The sequence below is a fragment of the Grampus griseus genome (assembly GCF_964374135.1).
Source record: "Grampus griseus genome assembly, chromosome: 14".
Taxonomy (NCBI): Eukaryota; Metazoa; Chordata; class Mammalia; order Artiodactyla; family Delphinidae; genus Grampus; species Grampus griseus.
The window spans coordinates 6,192,831-6,217,134 of record NC_139008.1 but is presented as its reverse complement, the minus strand read 5'-3'; the positions used below and the strand labels follow the sequence as shown (position 1 = coordinate 6,217,134).

The following is a 24,304-nucleotide window of genomic DNA, read 5'->3' as shown; positions in this document are numbered from 1 at the left end:
ACGAGCACCACCTGGGTAGGAGACGTGAGATGCTGTGCCCTCTGGCCTCTCAAATAAACCAGGCCTCTCCCTTCCCCTATGTGTAAAACGAGTGGAAAGAAAACGGGTGAAAGCGCCTCTCTGCCCCCAACGTCCCTCGACGCCCCCAACCCTTCAATGAGTAAAGGGGGCACATCCTCCAATGAGGTCTCCCTCCGCCTGGTGGTTCCAGAAGGCCCCACCTTCTCCGGCACCTTCTGTGAGCAAAAGACGGGCATTTCGGCCGGGCGCCCTCACTGCCCTGGGGTCTCCTGGCGATGCTGCGTCTTCTGGTGCCGGTTGAGGATGGACCGCTGGTTGAAGCTCCGGCCACAGGCAGGGCAGCAATAGGGCTTCTCCCCAGTGTGGATCCTCTGGTGCCTGACCAGCCGCTCCCCCTTGCTGAACCGCTTCCCACACACCTGGCAGCCGTAGGGCTTCTCCCCAGTGTGGGCCCGCCGGTGCACGGCCAGGTTGGCATTCCTGCTGAAGCGCTTGCCGCACTCGCAGGTGTAGGGCTTCTCCCCGGTGTGCGTCCGCCGGTGCACCTGCAGGTGCTGCCGGCGGCTGAAGCTCTTCCAGCAGTCCCCGCACTGGAAGGGCTTCTCGCCCGTGTGGCTCCTCTGGTGGACCTCCAGGTGGTGCCGCTGGCTGAAGGTCTTCCAGCACTCGCCACACGCGTACGGCCGCCTGCCCAGGTGGGTCCGCTGGTGCTTCAGGAGGTACTCACGCAGCGCGAAGCCTTTCCCACACTCCCCGCAGCCATAGGACTTGTCTTCTTCGTGGGTCCGCTGGTGTCTGACCAGATTTGAGCTCCGACTGAAGCCTTTTCCGCACTCGGGGCACTGGAAAGGCTTCCAGAAGGAGCTGTGGGTCTTGAGGTCATCAGGCAGGGGGGCAATGCCGCGCTGGGGAGGGGGCGGCCCAGGCGCGTTCCCCACCGAGCTCCCGGCCTCCTGCTCACAGGTTCTTCCGAGCTCCGGGACCTGGAGAGAGGCTTCCCCAAACCTCTCTGCCGGCCCCCGAGCAAGCGGCCCCTTGGGGTCTGCCGGCTGGGTCTTCGCCTCCTTTTCCTTGCTCCCCAGGCCTACAGGATAAGGGAGATACAGACCGATACTGAAACAGATCTGAAGGTAAACTTCCATGTTAGAACCTGGCTTCTAAGGGTGTCCCACTAAGAATTCCTTCTTTTTTCCTTTAACCAACAACCTCAGTACATTTGACTTTCTCTGACTCTAAAACCAGGCATTCCTTTACTTCTTTCCATCTGTTACAGACTGTTTGTGTTCCCTCCTAAATTCACAGGTTGAAGCTCTAAGCCCCCAGGTGCTATTAGGAGGTGAGGCCTCTGGGCACTAATTAGCTGAGGGCATGAGGGTGGAGCCCCCAGGATGGGATTATGTCCTCTAAGAAGAGAAGCCAGAGCTGGCTCTCTGCACACACAGAGGTCATGTGAGCATGATCCTTCATGATGGGATTAAGGTCCTTATAAAAAAAGGAAGAGACACAAGATGTCTCTCTCCCTCAGCCACGTGATGACAAGGCAAGAAGGTGGCCACCCATGAACCAGGAAGAGAGGCCCTCACCAGACAACAAATATGCCAGCAACTGGATCCTGGACTTCCCAGCTTCCAGAACTGTGAGATATAAATGTCTGTTGTCTAAGCCGCCCATTCTCTGGTATTTTGTTACAGTAGCCCAAGCTCAGACAATCTCCATGCCCTTTTACAGAACAGTCTGCTAAATTCTAATGCCCTCCCTCTTAACTTCCTACTAAGTCAGACTTTGCTTTCCTTCAAAATCTAACTCAATGGTTTCCTCTAAGGAACTTGCCCAGATTACTGCCCCATCCTGGGTCTCATCAACACATATACTCAATTAGCACCGTTTATTCCACATTTACTTACGACTGACCTTGTTGCATGTGCTATTCTACGGTCATCTGAGATGTTCAGCTTCCCCAGGATCACAGACCTGTTCCAGCAACGGGGAGCTCCCGGCACTGCACATCCTCCCTCAGCTCACTATCCCTGCTCGCACTGTGCCCTCCACCTCACCCTGTTTTATTAACCTGGGTCTCTGGGACCCTGGCACAGGGACTGACTCAGGGGAGACGCTTCATGACTGCCGGATAAGTGAATGAACCCAGTCTGTACCAGACTACCTCTACATCGGCGTATTTATTAGGACTGAAACGCCCTTCTACAAGTCCTTCCTGTGATCCCTCTTATACCCTCTCTAACTTAATAGTTGTTTACAGAAGATCAAGAGGAAGGGAAGGAGAAGAGAGAAAAGAGGTACTAGGGAGCAAAGAAACCAAAAAGAAAAGAAGAGGGAAATGACAGGTGATGCTTAAACGGAAAAGAGTCGTTTCAGGCAAGCCCATCAAAAGGTAAAGGGAGGGACTTCCCTGGTGGCACAGTGGTTAAGAATCGTCCTGCCAGGGGACTTCCCTGGTGGCGCAGTGGTTAAGAATCCGCCTGCCAATGCAGGGGACATGGGTTCAACCCCTGGTCCAGGAAGATCCCACATGCCGCGGAGCAACTAAGCCCATGCGCCACAACTGCTGAGCCTGTGCTCTGGAGCCCGTGAGCCACAACTACTGAGCCCATGTGCCACAACTACTGAGCCCGCGCGCCTAGAGCCTGTGCTCTGCAACAAGAGAGGCCACCGCAATGAGAAGCCTGCGCACCACAACTAAGAGTAGCCCCCTCTCTCCGCAACTAGAGAAAGCCCATGCTCAGCAACAAAGACCCAATACAGCCAAAAATAGTAAATAAATTTCTTAAAAAAAAAGAATCCGCCTGCCAATGCAGGGGACATGGGTTCGAGCCCTGCTCTGGGAAGATCCCACATGCTGCGGAGCAACTAAGTCTGTGCACCACAACTACTGAGCCTGCACTCTAGAGCACACGAGCCACAACTACTGAAGCCCACACACCTAGAGCCCATACTCCACAACAAGAGAAGCCACCGCAATGAGAAGCCCTCACACCACAACAAAGAGTAGCTCCCGCTCGCCGCAACTAGAGAAAGCCCACGCCCAGCAATGAAGACCCAGCGCAGCCAAAAATAAATTAATTTTTAAAAAAAAAGATAAAGGGAAAAAGAACATTTCATGCCTCGTGATGTGATAAAATATGAAGGACACAGCTCTCACTTCTGATGTATTCTTTTATTTTGCACCTTTCACAAAAGTAAGTGTGCAAAACATAAAGAGCTGAAAGAATTTTCATAATGAAGATGACCATTAAATAGCAGCCACTTTAAGAAACAACATCACCAGAAGCCCCTCCCGTCCCCTCCCCTCCGGAGACTGGTGACACCATCCTGTCCCCAGGGTAATGTGTTATCCAGGCTTTTATCACCATAAAGTATGGTGATAAAGTTCCCAGGCTTTACATATTTGATTCACACATTGTGTCTGCTTCTTCTGCTCAATATTACGCCTGTGTGATTCACCTACATCGTGGTGTAGCTGTAGTTGCACTACATTCTCTCTCATCAGTGTACGATGTTATACCGTAAGAGTATATGACACTGTCCTTATTAATCTGCCTGATATTCATCTGGGTAGTTTCCAGGTTTGAGGTGTTATGTACAGCAAAATTAAAATTAAATGCAATGCATGAACCTAACTGGACGTGGGGAAATGTGAGTACGAGCTAGATATTATGTATCATGGAATTTATGTTTATTTTCTCAGGCCCAATCCTAGACAGTTGTCAATGCAAGAGCGGCAATCACATGGGAAGAACTCTCAGGAAGACTCAAGGTTGAGACGGCTAGAGGATGCTATGCTTGGGAAGCAGACCTCCGGCTCACCCAGTCTCAGCGTAAACGTTAGGGAAGTACGTGGGTTGTTTTGAACCAGTGAGCGGATAAGAGGACAAGCATAAAGCCAGCGTCTCTAGAACAGTCAGAATGGCCAGGAGGGTGTAAAAATTTGCTGGGAACACAGTGGCGGCCTTGGCAGAGGCCCGTCCGCAGCGCCAGGATGAAGGCGCTAGGATGCCGGCACCTCCATGGGTGCACACGCACGGCTCCTGCGCTCTGCATTTACCTCGGAGGGGTTCCACGTCCTCTGCCATCACAGAAATCGCACATCGCTTCATCATGGGTGACAGCCTTGTACTGGACCCAGGCCTCCCAGTATACTGCCACTGACACTACTCTGTGATGACCGCTAGTCAAAAATCCACATTTAACTTTACAGTCGGCCCTCCGTATCCAAGCTTCCTCATCCGCAGATTCAACCAACAGATCATGCGGGACTGTAGTACATATTCATTGAAAAAAACCCACGTGTAAGTGGACCCACACAGATCAAACCTCTGTTGTTAATGGGTCGACTGTACGACACTTTTGCATGTTTTAAGATGAAACATGTTTTAACATGTTTTAAGATGAAAAAAGACCAGGAGACGTCAGTACAGGTGAGTGGTCAGCACATGACTTACAAAGAAGTGATGAGAGGAGGAAGGAGAGAATCAGAGGGAACAAAGGAGGGGGCCCTTCGCAGCCATGGTTCCCCTCTCCCCACCGCCCACCCCATCCAAGCCGCGGGGCTGTCACCCCTCGTCCCTAGCCCTCCGCAGTGTTCACCGGCTGTCCCTGGTGGGCCCTCGGTGTGCACTTCCCAGGCTCACCCTTCCCTCCTACCTTCTCTTGCTGCTTCTCCCCCACAAGCACCTTTCCTCCCAGCTCTGACCCCAGGTAAAACCCGGCTGCCACCTGAGACGCCCGGCCAGGGCCCTGCTTGCTCTGCAACACCAGCCCACACCAGCCCCATCCACTGCTGAGATCCCACTGCAGCCCCGTGCCCTCCTGCACCCACACACTGTGGGCTCCGAGGTTTCATGAACGTCAGTCCTGCCCCAACACAGAACTGCTAATGTGGGGCCTGCACACAAGGGAGCGCTCCATAAACACAGGCTGGTGAAAGAGATCAGAGGATCCCCCTTTCGCTGCTTTTCTCTTGCTCTCAAGCCCTCAGTCCCCTTCAACTACAGACACAGTAGGAGTTCGTTCAGGGCATCCTAACGACCGACCTGTCTCATTTCAGCCAGAATAACTACCTGGTGTTTTCTTGCTCCTTGTCTGCTCCTCTCCTGACCCAGGAAAGCACCTCGCCAGCTCCTATGTGCCTTGGTCCACGCGCTTTCCACAGACCCATTTACTCATCTGCCATGATATTCCCTTCCTTTATCAGTAGCATCAGGTTCTGAAATCTGGGGCAAGGACAACAACCCTGACCTATAGCTTTCACAACTCCTCAGTTTCTTACCTCCGGGATGGAAACAGTCTTACCTGGAGGTGAGACCCCGCAGTCCTGGGGCTCCACGTACTCCCCAAGGCAGTCTATCTGGGCTGGGGTCACGTGCCTCCACTCCTCCTCGGGGAAAGCCAGGGCCATGTCTTTAAATGGGCCCAACCCCTGAAACAGCACAGGAGATGGCTATGGATAAAGAAATAATCCCGAGGCAGGAGCAGTGGAAAAGCAGAGAGACACAGGGGACGACATTCCAGGGGAGAACAGAGCAGGAAGACAGAAGGAATGTGGGTCCCTAGATGGTTCCGAGTGGGGCCAGAAGGGCCTCCCTCTCGACAGTTTAATGGCAGAGAACGATGGACTTGTCTGAGCCACTGTATTTTTGAGCCTCTGCTGCAGCCACTTGGCTGGTACCCAACAACTGCGGCCTCTAACTTCCACCGTTCAATCACCTCCACTCGATCCTCATGTTTGATGGAGACTGGGGGCTGCTGTTTAGCCCCTCAACCAGAACTGACTGTCCCTCAGAGATAAGTAAAAACTCGGGCTGGCCCTGCCTCAAAAACAACGTTGTGTTGAAATCAATGTGTCATCGTCATGACACCGTGAAGAACTACTGTGGTAGAAGGAGAGGCTCTGACCAAATTCAAAAACTTGGATGTCCTTTCTTCATCTCCTCTAAACAATATGCTTGGAAAACAGAAACAGCAAACAGCACAGGCATCAACCCTTGCCCAAATACGACTTTAGTGAGCTCAAACTTGAGTCACTTCTGGGAATTCCCATAGGAGGGGCCAGAGAGACCACTCGGCTCAGGGCTCCTGGGAGCGCCCACCCGAGTCGCTTCCCTCCTGCTGACGTGGGGGGAGGATGGGGTCCAGAGGAAGAGCAGCAGCAGAAGTATCCATAAAGCGCCTCCACAAAGGGCTACTGACCTCCTGGCCATCCACCACACCCTAGATCACGCCTCTGGGATTTCCACCACTAATGTCTTCCTCCTCACAATTACAAGAGTAATACTGAGTCGATGGAGGAAAAAAAGAAAAAAAAAAAAACAAAGAGTAATCCAAATGAGTGAACTGAGCCTCATGCCTCGACCCTAAGGCAGGGGTCCCCAACCCCCAGACCGGTACCGGACCGCGGCCTGTTAGGAACCGGGCCGCACAGCAGGAGGTGAGCGGTGAGCGAGTGAAGCTTCCTCTGCCGCCCCCATCGCTCCCCATCGCTCGAATTACTGCCTGAACCATCCCCCCACAGCCATCCGTGGAAAACTTGTCCTCCACGAAACCAGTCCCTGGTGCCAAAAAGGTTGGGGACCGCTGGCATAAGGCTCAATTCAAATTAATAACTGAGGATGTAGTGGAGAAAACGAAGCTGTCACATCTATCAGAACAAGAAAGGTAGAATAATTCAACTCTGTGGACGGTGCTCTGCTGTGAGGAGAAATCTTGGGGAAGGTGAGCCTCATTCAAAGCGACATCACGATCCCTGAAGAGCAGTCACAGCTCACCTGGGATCCAGCTGTAAGGAACCCCACTGCCATCTCCTGGTCTCTGGTGCTCACTGCAGGGAGGCCAGGACCAGCCGGAAGAACTGGCAGAGCTGAGCAGGGAAACAAACCAGGAGCAGGATTAGCGCTGTCCTGCAGCAGCTCGTCCACAGGCGTCTAGTGCCTGACACAGAACCCCAGGAACCATAAGGAGACTCCAGACAGGTAGGTGTGGGTGTACCCTACCCTGTTCTAACCCTGTTCTCAGCTAGGAAAAAGGGCCCGACCCAATATGCGCTGCCCTTCAGGGCTGTTCACGCTCCCAAGTCACGCTACAGCAATAACCCCCCTTGAGATTCAGCAACACAATAAGTCACATGTCACTTTTAGGGATTCAGTTTATCTGCCCACTTAAAAAAAATATCCCTACATGTCAGCTACATACTTCCTGGCAGTTTCTAGAAGGGATGTGAGGGAAAGGAGAAGAAATGATAAGAGCGTGATACCAGATATCCCCCGCAGAAATCAGGAGATCGAGCTATAGAAAACAATTTCACTTCATCTGTTTCCTACTGAAGTCCAGGAAGTAGCCAGGAAAACCCAGAACTGCACGCTACAGGTAACTTAGTTTATCAACTGCAGGGTTTGTAAAGGAAAGAGGAGAGGGCAGGGCACAAAGCACCCTTCTCTGTGCCCTTTCTTCCTCACTGCTTGCAGCTTACCCTGCTCCTGGAAGGCCTGCGTCCCCTCTCCAGGATCCTGGTTGAGCTGCTCCTCAGCGCCTTGGTCGAGGCCTTGAATTCCTTCCCCATGGGGCAGCCCCCACTCGGGCTTGACCTCCACGGGCCCCAGGTGGACACTTGGCTCCCAAGGACCTCTGCAAAGTGCTGTCTCCTCCTGCTCTCCCTGCACACGGCACGGAACCTAAGAACAGGCCCCAACACCTATTAGAATGAGGCCTGCATAAGGCTGTTATGAAAGGAGTTGAATTAAAACCTAAAAAAGAGACCCACTGCAGCTGCAGGGGAGACAAAGGACAAGCCGGCTCAGCTCTTCCCCAAGACATGAGTGAGAAGGTGAAAAGGAGGCTAAACTGTCTTTATCAGGCGCTGAGCAACTTCTATGCATCCATGCCATTTTACAAGGGTCCCTTCTGCCCATGTCAATACTGATCAAATTCCACCATGAACAGTATCACAGAGAGATGTTATTATTATTCCAGTGAGAACTTTAGCCCAAAACACTCACTATTAGAGAAAAGATTCCCCAATTACAGATGCTGAAAGTAAAAAATACAAAGCCTAGACTGTGCAGTGAATCAGTGAGGAAAAAAACTGCTCTAGAAATAGCAAGGAAAACCAGAACTCACAAGAACAGGCCTTTCCTGGTCCACTTTTAAGCTCCTTGGTAGGGAGTAAAAAAACAAAACAACTCTCTTAGGACTATACAGGAAGTCAGGGGCGACTGCGGTGGGAAAAGGGAGAACAAAATGAAGACAGATTGTTACCTGCAAGCAAGACAGTAACGTTCAGTCCTGCCCTCTCTTTCCCAGACGGCAATCGGAAAACTACCAGAGAGGGACAGACACATGGCCAGAGTCCCAAGGGAGCATCTGAGATGCAAAGTCACTCACTACATGAGCCGTCTCAGCCAACGTCCCAGACGTGGAAACGGCACTGTTCCAGACAATGCTTCTCAGGAAGAATACTCACCAAGTGGAATTCCAGAATTCCCTGCATCACCACATGCATCTCTGCCCAAAGAGGAATGAGTCTACCAGGGCCCTTGAAATAGATCACAACTGCCTTCTTTGGACCCGAGGCTCACAAGGGAAATATGGCCAGGCCTCTGCCCTGATGACCAAAAAAGGAGCTGACAGCCCTTCCACCGGCCCTGCGTCTTCCCTGGGAATGGCTTTCCTTGATGAAAACTCCTCTGCCCTCCAAAATGTACCCCAGATGGTCGGGGAACAGAGGAGGGAGATTCTGCGCCTCATCCACTCCCACTGCTTCCTCAAACCTCTCGCTTCCCGCACCAACAGAACGAGACCCAGATTCCCCTTCTCACCCACCGCCTTGGCCTCCAGGGCTCCCTCCGTGAAGCCCTCCACCACGGCCACAAGGGCTTTGCCGCTCTCCGGGCTGTGCTCCCGAATCCAGGCGTAGAACTCCCGGGGCAGGATGGTCAGGAACTGCTCCAGCACTAGCAGCTCCAGGATCTGCTCCTTGGTGTGCAGCTCGGGGCGCAGCCACTGGCGACAGAGCTCCTGGAGCTCCCTGAGGGCCTCCTGGGGACCAGCCGCCTCCTGGTAGCGGAACTGCCGAAACCTCAGGCGAAAAGTCTCCGGGCTGGGGCCTTCCCTCGCCCTGCCCCACGGCAACTCTTTCTCCAGTTTTACCACAGGGACACCCATTTGCTGCTGACGATCTTCTGCCATCCCTGGACACTCTTTAAGCATCTTCACACTCCCTCCCAGAAGACTGAGGGTCTGTTGGGAAGACCAGACAGACAATGAGAACAGCATAAATAAGACACATGGAAGGTCAGGTCATCCCAGTTCTGTTCTCTACATCAATGAAATTAGGACTTAGCTTATACCCACAAATAGCTTAAAATCTCAAGAGAGAGACAACACTACAATCATAGAAAAATATAAGATGGGTTATAACTAGGTTAGTCACCAGGGTCCACTCTTCCAACACTAAATATACATTTGACATGTATCTATGCCTGACCCACAGAAACCAGAAATACAACAGAGAACAAGATAGACAAGGTGCTTGCCCTATGAAACTCACATACTGGTACAGCAGACAGGAAAAAAAAAAAAAATTAGGGAATTCCCTGGCGGTCCAGTGGTTAGGATTCCGCACTTTCACTGCCGAGGGAACAGGTTCAGTACCTGGTGGGGGAAACTAAGATCCCCGCAAGCCCCATACGCTTGGCCAAAAAAAATGAAACAAATAAATTTAAATTATAAATGGGGATAAGTTCTAAAAACGAAGTAAGGAGGGTGTTAATGGGGACAATCAACTTGGAGATGTGGGGACTTCCCTGGTGGTCCAGTGTCCGAGGCTCCTCGCTCCCAGTGCAGGGGGCCTGGTTTTGATCCCTGGTCGGGGAACTAGATCCCATGTGCCACAACTAAAGATCCCCCACATGGCAACCAAGATCCCGCGTGCCACAGCTAAGACCCTGCGCAGCCAAATAAATAAATATTTAAAAAAAAAAAAAAAAAAAACCTTGGGCTTCCCTGGTGGCGCAGTGGTTGAGAGTCCACCTGCTGATGCAGGGGACACGGGTTCGTGCCCCAGTCCGGCAAGATCCCTCATGCCGCGGAGCGGCTGGGCCCGTGAGCCATGGCCGCTGAGCCTGCGCGTCCGGAGCCTGTGCTCCGCAACACGAGAGGCCACAGCAGTGAGAGGCCTGCGTACCGCAAAAAAAAAAAAAAAAAATTTGGAGACTTGGAGAAGGCTTTTCTGAATAAATAATGCTTAGGCTAAGACCCAACGAATGAATGAGATGAGCCAATGATTGAAAGAGCATTCCAGGCAAAAGCCTTAGGGCTAGAAATTACTCTGCAGTCTGAGAACACGCCCCAGTGCAGTGTGGCTTCAGCAGGGTGAGGGAGGGAAAGAGCTCAGAGGCAGGTGGAAACCACATTACCGAGGGCCTGGGCACACACTAAGAATTATGGGCTTTACTCTTATTCCTTATTTTAGTGGGGAGATACATGTTCTTCAAAGGTCACTCTGCCTGGGAAGTGTCAATAGAGAATAGATAAGAAGGGTCAAGAAGGGAAACTGCGCTTACCGTGGTCCAAGCAGGAGATAAGAGACTTAGATCAATGTGGTGACAGAGAAGCAGACAAAGTTAAGACAGCTGGGAGGTAAAACCAATAGACATGCTGGTGGCTAGGATGTGACGGTGTACTCAGCCTAAAGAAAACAACAGAACAATATATATATATCATTACTTTAATTGATCAAAAGATTTCTAACTTGTGTAGGCTTTACCATTCAGAAAGCATGTGAGCACATACTCTCATTTAATACTCCAAGTGTCTGCTTAACATTCTATTGGAAGTTTCTGTATCTACCTATCTACCTAGGTATCTACCTACCTACCTACCTATCTTAAATCTATTTACATTTTCAGTCTATTCATCTTCTCTGCTGCATCAATTGAGATTTCTCTTTCCTGGCTTTCTAGCTATTGCATTTGTTCATGGTTGCATTTACCGCATTATAGTACGAATGTTTACCCCTGTGTCTCCCTCCGTCTGCCAGATTCCCTTTAGTCAGGAAAGGTCCTCACTCATCTTTTACCCCTAGCACTCGACAAACAGGCTTCCCATGGTTTCTTTAAATGAGCGTCTGGTTCTAGAACGACCACTCTCACTCTTCACAGTGTTCCGCTTTGGTTCAAGAGATCAGGGTCGTGGACACCCCTCCGTTAAGGCAACCCTGGCCGGGCGGGATCAGCCTGGCTCCTACCTGAGCCCAGCGCGGTGCGGCCCCCCGGGTCCCGACCCGCAAAGACTCGGTGCCGCGGGAGTCAGCTCCGGGGAGACGCGCCGCCCGCGGCGACAGCCTCGCAGCTGCCGAGGCCCGCAGCAGGCCCTCAGCCCGGCCCCGGATCCCCGGCCACCTCCGCCCCGCAGCCCCGCACCTGTGCCGGGCTCGCCCAGGCCCGCGGCGGATCGGAAGTGGGCGACGGACGCTGTCAGACAGGTGCGTCAAGGAAGGGCCCCTTCCGTTTCCCCTCTAGGACTCTCGGAGGCCGGTGCGTCTCGATGGTCGCTCGTCCCCGGGGACCGTTCGGGAGCGCGCGCTGGACCACCAGGGGCTCCTACCCCGCCTACCTACTCCCCTGGAGGCTCGCAGTCGCCAGGCCCCTTTGCGCCTCCATGCCTTTGCACCTGCGTTCCCCCGGTGGGAAGGACCCTCCGGACGCACCGCCGGGTACCGCGCCTCCCTCAAAGACTTTAGAGACCCGTCGGTCGACAAGTGTTTATTGCAGCCTCCGGCGCTTTTTGCGAGGGTTAGGGGCGGAGGGTGATGGAGGGTAGCACCGAGTATTGTGGGTTCACATAAGGGCCCTCCACCCTGGGTAGTGTTGGGGGGCGTAGGCGCTAGTCAGGGAAGCCTTCCTGGAGGAACCTACGCCTGAGCACAGATTTGATGGATGGACCCAATAGTGAGGTCAGGTGCCCCCAGCGGAGGGAGCACGACGAGCCCAGCAAATGGTGGGGACTGGTGGCTTTCCCGCGCCCTCAGAGCCGCTAGAGCAGGCGGCTTAGCTAGGTAACCTGGAGGCAATGGGAAGCCGCGGAAAGATTTGAAGGCGGGAAGGGACCGATTTTAGAAAGATACTACAGAGAAACCTGCAAGAGAGACTGAGCAAGAGGCGAGGGAGGTGGGGAGATGAGAAGACTGACTGTGGGTTAAACGAAGATAAATAATGCAGTCCCCGAGAGAAAGGATGAGAGACAGGACTGGGGAATTCGTGAGACTAGAGATCGCAAGGAGAGTTTGGATATCAAATATATTGGGAAAGTAAAATTGGCAAAGTTTAGGGATTGATTGGATCTGGAGGATGAGAGAGAAGGTGGAATCATTTAGTAAATGACAAAGGCTACATCTCATATCAATAAGAGTGGACTTTTAGAAAGCAGACAACTGGTTGGTCATCTGGAATAAGGTAACGTTGGGTCCATTCCTTATACCACATGCCAGGGCAAAGTCCAGCCCTGCTCACAGGGTCTCCCATCCTTTTATATTACAAATTTCGTTATCAACCCATCTTGGAAATATTGTTGGCTAGCCTCCTCATTTGCTAATATGCCCTCACATCCAAGAGGGACAAGGCTGAACCTTGTCATCGAGGACCAAGAGAAACAGCCTGATGGACTTAGTCTGTCTTGGAAAACTGAACTATACCTAGCGACTTCAAAAACCATCGTTCAGCTTGCCATGGAGAAGACACAAGGAAGAAGGCATTCTGGAAGAGGCAAAGAGAGGTTGGATCAGATCACAGGTTTCCAGGTCAGCCTTGGAGAAGAGAAAGGGGTTCCTCTGAACGGGGAAGAAAAGAATCAAAGATGGCTTATGGTCTAGGTTAGGGCTCAGCAAATTTTTCTATGAAGGGCCAGATGGTAACTAACCTAGACAGAACACATAGTGTGTCGCCTGCTCTTCATTTTTACAATCCTTTAAAACTGTAAAAACCATTCTTAGCTCACAGCCAGGGCTGGATTTGACACAAGGGCTGTAGTTTGCTTACCCCTGAAATAGATTATTTTAAAATTATTCTAGAGAAGTGTTTAAGGAGCTCATTCTTAACCTCTTTTCTCAGTGATGTTACCTGCTGAGAGTGCAGGGGACAATGGTAGGTTGGAGCCTAAATAATGGAGTGAAGATTAGAATATCTGTTGTGAGGAATGATGTAGTAGGAAAAAAATCATAGAATGAATGAAAAGATTGTCAAGCAACACTGAACGACTGATATTGAAAACAAAACAAAATAAGTGACAGAATCAATCCACACAATTGTCTATGCAGTCTGGGGGCTAAGAAAACAGCTGGATTAATCCAATATTAGGATTGGTCATAAGGATGATTATGAAAGAATGCCAAGGGCGTGGGGGGAATGAGGGCTCTAGTGGGAGAAGGCTGTACTGAGTGACCATGGTGTCCAAGCTGAGTGGGGGAGGGACCGAAACCAACAAGAAAAACATGGAGACCTGAGGAATCAGAGGTTAGGATGAGGCCATGAAGCAGGTTTCAGGAATTTTTTCGGAAATGTTATAGGCAAACTAAGCATAAAACGCATTATCCTGTTTGTTTTCCATAAACAGAATCATACTATATTCTGTTCTGCTCTTTGCTTTTATTCAGTAAACAACATATCTTTCCACATCTACACATACTGATCTACCCCACTCTTTACCAGCTCTACAGTATTCCACTGTATGTTCTGTGTTCCCCATGATTTATAAAGCTTATCAGTGGACATTTAGGCGGTTTCCAGCATTCGGATTTACCAGAAACCTGGATGAACATCGTCATACAGAATTCCTTGTGCACTTTTTGGCAAATAAATCTAAAGGATGAGTTCCCATAAATGGAATTACGGGATCTAAAAGTCACGTGCATTTTAAATTTTGTCAGCTACTGCCAAATTATCCTGCAAAGAGTCTGCACCAATTTCCACTCTCACAAACAGTGGGGGATAGCGTTCATTCTCCCACAATCTCATGAACGCTGGATGTCATCAAACATTTTCATCTTTGCCAATCTGATGAGTGAAATCAGTGATGCCCACATTTTTGTTTTGACTTCTTAATTATAAGTGAAGTCGTTTTTCCTACCTTCATTAGCTACTTGTATTTCCTTTTCTGCAAATTGGCTGTTTTTACCCTTTCCTCTGTTTCTGTTGGGTTTGTTTATCTCTTTCTTACTGATATATGAGTTTTTTGAAAATTAAGGAAAATGGCCCTTTTTCAAATGTTTTGCAAATATTTTCCTATTTGCCTTTTGTCTTTCTTAATGGAACTCTGTGCACTGCAAAATATTATACGTTTTACATATTCAAATTAATCCTTCCTTTTTCTTTAAATCTTCTCCATTTTGTGCCTTCCATCCTCCAAGATGATTTTTTAAATCCCCTGTACGCACTTCTAAGACATTTATTGTTAGGTTAAATCTGAGCTCTGTCGGAAATGCATTCTGATCAAAGGAAAAAAAGAAAAAAGAAAATCCAGCCAGCCTTTTTTTTTTTTTTCCAAATGGCTAGCAAGTTTTCCTCAACCATTTATTGAAGGATCAATAACCCTTCCTGGGCTTCCCTGGTGGCACAGTGGTTGAGAGTCCGCCTGCCGATGCAGGGGACACGGGTTCGTGCCCCGGTCCAGGAAGATCCCACATGCCACGGAGCGGCTAGGCCCGTGAGCCATGGCCACTGAGCCTGTGCGTCCGGAGCCTGTGCTCCGCAACGGGAGAGGCCACAACAGTGAGAGGCCCGCGTACCGCAAAAATAATAATAATAATAATCCTTCCTGATTTAAAAGGTTAATTTTATCAAATATTATATTCCTCTATAAAGTAGACTTTATATTAGTACTCTTATTCTGTTCTGTAATCTATCTGTATCCTGTGTCAGGACCTGCCAAACTGTTTTAATTACTGCAGTTTTATGTTGTGCTTTTGCATCTGGAAGAGATTTTCTATATCACTGACCGTAATTTCCCATGGTTTAAAGAAGAGATTGTTGGAGAAAAATTAAGAATGTTACCCTGAAAACTGCAAAAGAAACCAGATAAATTCTGACCTCATGCTCCTGGCCCTGAGAGACCAGACTAGAACTAAGGATTGCTAGGGAAATGGCATTGTCAGAAAGAAGGCAGATTTCAGGAAGATGAGCAAATGAAGGCTTTTTTTTTTTTTTTTTTTTGGCAAAGAACATGGTACTGAATTAATTGAGAGCATGGGGGCGGGGCAAGAAAGAAGAAGGGAAAAAGGGAGGAATGGAAGGAGAAAGGGACAGATGCAGAGGGAGAGAGGAAGAAAATTATCTGACAAGAGACAGAAGAGATGAGGTTACATGGTGAAATACAGAAAGCCGGGAGTTGTTGTCATGACCATAAAGAGGAAACAGGTTAAGAGGCAGCAGAGTTTACTTTAAAATTTTAAAAACCTGTACTGAACATCAGAGGGCTTCACCTCTCTGGTTCTTTAATAAGAAAATGGGTAGAATCATAGCTGGCCTGTCTTTAGCAGGACAGAGTGAAATGGCAGATGTGAACGTTGTTTTAGCATTAACGATAGAAATGAAGGTTATAGGAGTTCAGAGTGCTGGTATGGACAGTGTTGGATATTTGACTTATATTACCCAACTTACCCTTTAAGATTTAATATGAATTTTTGAATAGGTAATACATATGCATGATTCAAGAGCCAAACTCATATAAGAAGTTACACACAGAACTATTACTCCTCCCTCTGCCCACTCCACCCACCCCATTTTTTTAAATATAAATTTATTTATTTATTTTTGGCTGTTTTGGGTCTTCATTGGCGTACACGGGCTTTCTCTAATTGCGGCGAGCGGGGGCTACTCTTCGTTGCGGTGCGCGGGCTTCTCATTGCAGTGACTTCTCTTTTTTTCTTTCTTTTTTTATTTTTTTTGCGGTACGCGGGCCTCTCATTGTTGTGGCCTCTCCCATTGCGGATCACAGGCTCCGGATGCGCAGGCTCAGCGGCCATGGCTCACAGGCCCAGTCGCTCCGCGGTATGTGGGATCTTCCCGGACCGGGGCACGAACCTGTGTCCCCTGCATCGGCAGGCGGACTCTCAACCACTGCGCCACCAGGGAAGCCCACAGTGGCTTCTCTTGTTGCAGAGCACGGGCTCTAGGCGCACGGGCTTCAGTAGTTGCAGCACGTGGGCTCAGTAGTTGTGGTTCGCAGGCTCTAGAGCGCTGGCTCAGTAGTTGCGGCACACGGGCTTAGTTGCTCTACGGCATGTGGATCTTCCTGGACCAGGGCTCGAACCCGTGTCCCCTGCATTGGCAGGAGGATTCTCAACCACTGTGCCACCAGGGAAGCCTCCACCCCATTTCTTAATCTACCCCCATCTCTAAAGATTCATTCATTTATTATACGGTCTTCAAGTGTTTATTTATTTGCAAATACTAATATTCACATATTTCCCTACCTTCTCCCCTTTTCTTACACGAAAGGAAATATACTAGATACCTTGCTTTTTATCATGTAATATGTCCTAGAAAATATTCCATATCAGTACTTAGAGACCTTTCTCATTCTTTTTTTATTTAAGCTGGTGTGGACGTAACATAATTTATTTAAAGTGTCCCCTGTTGATGAGCATTTGAGTTGCTCCTAATCATTTGTTACAGCAAAAGCTGCAGCAATTAATCACCCTGCACCTATGTCATTCTTAAAGATGTGTGCAGGTATACCTGTTGGATAAATCCTTAAATTGAGACTTTGGTTTGGGTTAAAGCATTACTGTTTCTGCAGTTTTGTAGGTATTGCCAGATTCCCCTCAGGAGGGCTGTTTTGTTTGTTCATTTTGCACTTCCATCTGCCATGTATGATGGTGCCTATTTCCCCACAGGTTAGCCAACACAACATGTTGCATCAAACTTTTGATTCTTGCAAATCTCACGGGGAGAAATGGCATTTCGGTAGAGTGTTCTCCATTTTTTGAAATTTTTGCACTTTTTTAAAATTTCTTTAACACATTAATAATAGCTTAATAATAGTTATTTTAAAGTGTGTATCTGCGAAATCCAATATTTGGATTATTCTGTCATCTGCTTCTATTGGTTGTTTATTCTCTTGTCGGTCACATTTCTTCATGTCTAGTAATTTTGCATAGTACGCCAGTATTTGTGCATGAAGGAAGAGGCTCTAGGCCTTCCACAATGGGGCCATGCTTTGTTCCAGAGTGTCTATTCCAGTAAATAATAATAATAATAATAAAGCATTGTCCCATCATGGAAGAGGTTGATCATCTCATATCAGTTTTCCTAAGCAGATGTTACTCCTTCCAATAGATTCCTTTTCAATAGAAAGGAACTTTATTTCAGTAAAGTTTTCTTGAATTTTAGTTTTAAATACTTGTTCTGTTCCTTTATTTCCATTTTCTTCCTCAGGGACTCCGATTTTACCTATGTTGGACATACACACCTGAAGAAAAGGCACTAGGTGTTTTAGTTAGATTGTTTTTAGTATTTTACTACATTTCTCTCCAAAAGGTATCTTGGGAGTTTCTTTCTTATAGGGAGATGATGACAGCCTAGTTCCAGTCTTTTCACTTTCCACCTCACAAAACCCTATAGGAACAATATAGAAGTAGGCATAGAGAAAATCTACAAACTCTCAAATATGTAACGGTGGGCCAGACCACCCTAAACCAGCAGAATGAGTATGGAAAGCCACAACTGGGAGATCAGTATGGCTGGAACAGTGGTGTGGTCATACTCTGTTCAGTTTTTATTTTACAAAACTCATGTCACTTGATCATTTCCTAATATTCCTCCCTCCCTTCCTGCCCTCTAGGCTGCAGGCTGGTGTTTTGTTGTGTTTTGTTTGTTCATTTGTTTGTTTTTTGGCCATGCTGTGTGGCACGTGGGATCTTAGTTCCCCAACCAGGGATCGAACCTGTGCCCCCTGCACTGGAAGCTCAGAGTCTTAACCACTGGACCACCAGGGAAGTCCCCTGTTTGTTTTTTGAGGCATGGATTAACAGACAGTAGTCATCGTTTTATTGAAAACACTTGTCCAAAAAAATCACTCAGAAAGCTCAGAAGAATTCAGAAAACTTTTAACAAATTTCAAACACACGCAAGATAGAATCACTTTGAGTAGGGGAAGTGGAGGGTTGATTTGACACTCAAGAGCCTCATCAAAAGTAGCAGAGACTGGTGGAGGCAGGGGAGCCACACACAGTGACACGTGTGCACTCACACAGCTTGATGAAGGGCAGGGCACAGACTATCTTGGTCTAGATAACTGTTTCCTCCTTCAGCAGCGTCTCCCTCTGTATGGAGCTCAGCTCTCCTCCCAAACTCTCCACGTTTTCCAGGTGCGAGATCTCTTGGGTCTCCTCAGTACTCTGGGAAATGGGCAACAAATGACAGCTAAGGCAGGCTGTTTCTTGAACGAGGCAGATGGCACCTGGGTGACAGCAAAAGTTTGGGTCAGGTGAGAGAGAGTGTCAAGCTCAGTGCCTGCCCTAGAGGTCGGAAACTCCCTCCTCTGACCTGACTCCCTCTGGTCTGCACCTGCCCTCCTAGTTCTCCCCTCCAATAAAAGGACAAGGCATACAAATAGATGGATAAACTCATGGAACCGTGGCCAGTGCTGGAAGGCATCTTAGCAATTGTCTAACCATTAATAGGTAAGAAAACAAGGTTTCAGAGAGGAAGGTCAAACACACAGCCCAGGCCTCTTCATGGCCAACTCACTCAAGACCCTCAGTAAGTGAAAGAAAGGAAGAAGAGGATCAATGTTCATAAGAACAAACAGAGATATCTTGAGTGGATAATAAATGCTGTATTATGGCTAAGACAAAGATAAAAGACAACTATTTTCAGCTTTATAGCAGACTAGCTACTCTCCCACTAAACACAACAAAAATTCTAAATATTTCTTCGAAAACCTATTATTTATAAATGCATCATCAAGCTGACATCAGAGTAAGACATTCTTAGATGCCAAAACCATAGTGATAACAGGAATCTGAAGGGTTAAAGCAACCACACAATTAGCCTTCGCCTTGGAGACACACGCTCAACCCAGGTGACCCTGAGTTTCCATTCTGCTCGCCTTTCAGGACACGGAAAAAATAAAAGGAAAGCCCAGGTCCTGCTCACAGTGGGGAAATCTAATAAGAGTCGGCCACATGAAACTGGAACTGCAAAGTTACCTGCATTGACTGAGATTTCACAAACACAGGCTAGCTCTTATGTGGGTCTGCAGCTAAACTAACAATACCTAAGTATTTTGGTAGTTCTGCACCCAAGCACCGGGCAGAAGCAAATGCAAATCCTTTTTTGAGGAAACACTTTAAATATAGGCCTCAAATAATTTCCAACAACGACAACAAAAAAATTTTCCAAGGAAAATGAGTTCACAGTCAAAATCCACAGACCATACCAAGAAACAAGGTACCACAGCAAGAGCCTATAGAAACAGCTGTAAAAACAGCAGCAAATAATTCAGTTGTTAAACTTATAAGACACAGAATATAAAATAAGTATGTTTAACATGTATAATAAAAATATATTCAGAGAACATATTTTGAATATGAGGAAAAAAGCATAAAAGTAACAAGATATACAGGAAAATACAACTTCTAGTTATAAAATAGATTAACTGAAATAAAAATTTAATGGCTAGGTTAAATAGACCAGACACAGCTAAAAAGTGAATGGGTAGAGACTTCCCTGGTGGTCCAGTGGTAAACAATCCACCTTGCAATGCAGGGGACGTGGGTTTGATCCCTGCTCAGGGAACTAAGATCCCACATGCCATGGGGCAACCAAGCCTGCATGCCACAACTACTGAGCTCGCGTGCCTCAACTAGAGCCCGTGTGCCGCAAACCACAGAGCCCACGGCTCTGGAACCGGTGCACTACAACTATAGAGCCCACACGCCCTGAAGCCTGTGCACCACAACTAGAGAAGAGAAAACCCACATGCCACAACTAGAGAGAAGCCCGCGTGCCACAACTAAGGCCCAATGCAGCCAAAAATACATTTAAAAAATAATGATAATAATAAATAAATCTTTTTTAAAAAAGTGAATGGGTAAACTTGAAGATACATCTATATAAGGTATTCACAATGCAGCCCAGAATGACAAAGACAGAAAATATGAAAGAGAAATTAAGACATGCAGGATAGAGTAACAAGGTCTAACAGAAATCTTCCTGGAGTTCCACAAAGGACAAAAAGAAAGGGAAAGAAAATGGGGAGGAGATAAAAATGTTTTACAAATGCTGAAAGATATCACTCCTCAGCTTCAGTTCACACATCAAATCATAACACAAACATCCATACCCTGCAAAATACCAAAAAAAGTCTCAGAGAAAAAAAAGTTGCCTCAAAAAGAATGATATTTTTAAAGAGAGCCAACTTCTCAACAATAAGAACAGAAGTGGGAAAGTAATAGAATAATATCTTGAATGCTGAGAGAATAACTGTTAACTTCAAAATGTATATTCAGCAAAACTAACTTTAATAAACAAAAATGAAAGATAATTTCATACAAACAAAATATGAGACAGTGTATCTCTAACTGACCCTCATTAAAAAAGGCAAAAATGGGCTTCCCTGGTGGCGCAGTGGTTGGGGGTCCGCCTGCCAATGCAGGGGACACGGGTTCGTGCCCCGGTCCGGGATGATCCCACATGCCACGGAGCGCCTGGGCCCGTGAGCCATGGCCGCTGAGCCTGCACGTCCGGAGCCTGTGCTCCGCAACGGGAGAGGCCACAGCAGTGAGAGGCCTGCGTACCAAAAAAAAAAAAAAGGCAAAAAAAAAAAATGAGGGCTTCCCTGGTGGCACAGTGGTTGAGAATCTGCTTGCTAATGCAGGGGACACGGGTTCGAGCCCTGGTCTGGGAAGATCCCACATGCCGCGGAGCAACTAGGCCCGTGAGCCGCAACTACTGAGCCTGCGCGTCTGGAGCCTGTGCTCCTCAACAAGAGAGGCCGTGGTAGTGAGAGGGCCACACATCCCAATGAAGAGTGGCCCCCGCTTGCTGCAACTAGATAAAGCCCTCGCACAGAAACGAAGACCCAACACAGCCCTAAATAAATAAATAAATAAATAAAATACATTAATTGTCAAAAGTAGAGTCATTATCATTATTAAAAAAATGATATAAATGAACTTATTTACAAAACAGAAACAGACTCACAGACTTAGAGAACAAACTTATGGTTACCAGGAGGGAAGGGTTGAGGGAGGGATAGTTAGGGAGTTTAGGATTGACAGGTACACACTGCTATATCTAAAATAGATAACCAACAAGGACCTACTGTATAGCACAGGGAACTCTGCTCAATATTATGTAACAACCTAAATGGGAAAAGAATTTGAAAAAGAATAGATACATGTATAAATGAATCACTTTGCTGTACACCTGAAACACAACATTGTTAATCAACTATACTCCAATATAAACTAAAAAGTTATAAAAAAATCATTATAAAGGATGTACTTCAGGATAATGATCTTAGATAGAAGGTCTGAGGTTTGATGAGCAGCTAAATTGGTAAATATGTGGGTAAATTTAAACAAGTATTAAATGCATAAAATAATAATAATAATAATGTATAGAATTTTTTTAAAAAACAGAAGAAACCAAAACACTGGACAAAATACCATATAAGTTGGGGGGGAGGGGCCTTGAATTATTTATGAAGAGAATAAATATGCTGATTAACTAAGCATGTTGAAATGTCAAGAGTAACTATGACACAAATGAAAACAGACCGTATAATTTCCAAACTAACGAGGGAGGAAATGTAATGAGAATTATATACATAAAATTCAATCAACCCAAAGCAAAGCAAGTGAGGTAGAGGGTGGGGAGCAGAAAAAACTGAAAGCACAAACTAAGGTGGTCGAAAAACTACAAATATATCAGTAGTCACAACAAATGTAAATCAACTAAATGCTCCAGATAAAAGACAAAGGTTATAATAAGACTAGATGAAAAAAATCCAATCATAAGCTATCTATAAGAGACATCCAAAACGTGAAGACAGAGACAGGTTTAAAGTAAAAGACGTAACAGGCAAATAATAACCTAAAGAATGTAGAGGTAGTTATAGTAATATCAGATAAAACAGACTTTACAACAAAAAGCATTATAAGAAATAAAAAGTATCACAGCATGATGATAAAAAGTTCAATCCACTAGTAAAATATAGCAATTTTAAATCAAGGTTTAAACAAGATAATAAAAAAGCTTGATGTAATGTTTATAGATAAAAGGTTGCATTCACCATGAGACATGAAAATGGACCTCAGACTAGGCTATAAAGCAAGTCAATAAATCTGAAAATATTAGGACTATATAAACCATGATCTCTCATCAAATTGAAACTAAGTTAAAATCATTATCACCAAGATACAATAAAAATTCTATGCTTAGACATTTAAAAGTATATTTTTAAATAATTCACGGATCAAAGAAAAAATCATAAGGGGAACAAGAAAATATCTGAAATCAAACAACAACAAAAGCTATTACACAACAAAATGAGAGCTGCAAATAAAGATGCAATTCTTAGAGGGCAGCTGAAGCTTTAAATGCCTACTTAGAAAAGAAGAAATAATCAATGAGCTTAGATCCTGATTTAGGAAGCTGAAAAAGGAACAGCAGAATAAATACACAAAAAAGTAGTAGGGAGGGAAGTTCAAAATAAGAAGCAAAAAGTAATTAAATAGAAAAGAAACAAGGTTTGTTTTCAAGAAAGCTAAGAAGTTGGTTTTTTGAAAACACTAAAAAAACCCCTGATAAACCTCTAACAAACATAGTAATGAAAAAAGAGAAAATTAGGTGTGAAAAAAGTACATAACTACAGCGACTTCCCTGGTGGTGCAGTGGTTAAGAATCCACCTGCCAATGCAGGGGACACGGTTCAATCCCTGGTCCGGGAGGATCCCACATGCCACCGAGCAACTAAGCCCATGCGCCACAACTACTGAGCCTGCGCACTAAAGTCTGCAAGCCCCAACTACTGAAGCCCCCGTGCTGCAACTACTGAAGCTCGCGCACCTAGACCCCATGCTCCACAACAAGAGAAGCCACCGCAATGAGAAGCCCACGCACCACAACGAAGAGTAGCCCCCTCTCACCACAACTAGAGAAAGCCCGCGCGCAGCAATGAAGATGCAATGCAGCCAAAAAAAATTTTTTTTAAAGTACATAACTACAGATGCAGCACAAATTAAAAGTTAAAACAGAAAACATTGAGTAATTTTATGTCAATAAAATTTAAAACTTAGAGAAAATGTATAAACTTAGAGAAATATATAAATTACCAAAACTGACTCAAGAAGAAATAAAATATCTGAATAGTCCTATAATCATGAAAGAAACTCAGTCATAAACTTAAAATTCTCCCATAGAGAAATGCCATGCTTCTACAGGAAAGCTTAGTTATACAATTAAATAATCAAGGTGGTAAAAATGAATGAAGCTTAGTTCCTCATATTAACATGGAGGAATCTCAAGATTATGCTGATCAAACATAGCAAACTCCAGAAGGAAAAACACAGTTTGATTATATTCATATTAAGTTTTAAAGCATGCAAAACTAAATAGTACCTTGTTTAAGGATATATATGTGTAGTAAACATGATTGGCATAAATTTCTGAAGAATTGAATCCAGAGGGGAGAGAAGAGGAAGTGACCAGGAACAGCCACATGGTAGAGGGGGGAAGACTTCAAAGATATTGAATACTTAATGTTCTAACATGTTTCGTTAATTTTGACAAACCCATTTTTTTTCACATTTTAAAATCTCTGAAATGAGGATGTACCTTACAAGCTCTAGCACCTTAGAATTATACATGGTATCAATTTTTCTTTCTCAGTGGTACATAAAATAAGGGTGTAACTTATAAAAAATGGATTCGACAAAACGTGGCTAGTTCTCAAGCTATATGGTGGAAATATGGGTGTACAGTTTATTTACAATTACTTGTATCTTACAGATATACTATAAACATTCTTTGTTATATATTCAATGTATAATAAAATCAAGTTAAAATAGGTTCTGATCATGGGTCAGGTTAAAATAGTGGGAAGAAGATTAGGAGTAGGGACAAAATTAGATGGGATTAAGAATTTCGATGATGACGGTTGGTAAAGAAAAAGCGACTGAGTGAGGAATACGATCACGGATTTCAAGATAAAGAGACAGGAATAGAAAGCCTTAGGAACCGGGATGGTGGTAAGGGAGAGTATGAAAGTGTGC

General features: G+C 46.2%; 2 protein-coding genes across 2 annotated transcripts in view; both read right to left on the bottom strand.

The window, feature by feature from the left end:
• Nucleotides 1-272: 272 nt before the first annotated feature.
• Nucleotides 273-10,610, bottom strand: ZSCAN25 (zinc finger and SCAN domain containing 25; the record flags this gene model as incomplete). Its single annotated transcript, XM_082669858.1, has 6 exons — nt 10,593-10,610; nt 8,851-9,267; nt 7,502-7,703; nt 6,801-6,892; nt 5,329-5,455; nt 273-1,105 (listed from the first exon to the last, which is right to left on the bottom strand). The coding sequence occupies exons 2-6, from the start codon at nt 9,235-9,237 to the stop codon at nt 273-275; spliced, it is 1,641 nt and encodes a 546-aa protein (XP_082525984.1). The 5' UTR covers nt 9,238-9,267; nt 10,593-10,610.
• A 7,560-nt stretch (nt 10,611-18,170) lies between these two features.
• Nucleotides 18,171-24,304, bottom strand: part of TMEM225B (transmembrane protein 225B) — a 28,943-nt gene continuing 22,809 nt past the window's right edge. Inside the window, exon 7 of the mRNA XM_082669993.1 lies at nt 18,171-18,483. Within this exon, the coding sequence (XP_082526119.1) occupies nt 18,311-18,483 (173 nt within the window). The 3' untranslated portion in view covers nt 18,171-18,310. The remainder of the gene's footprint in view (nt 18,484-24,304) is intronic.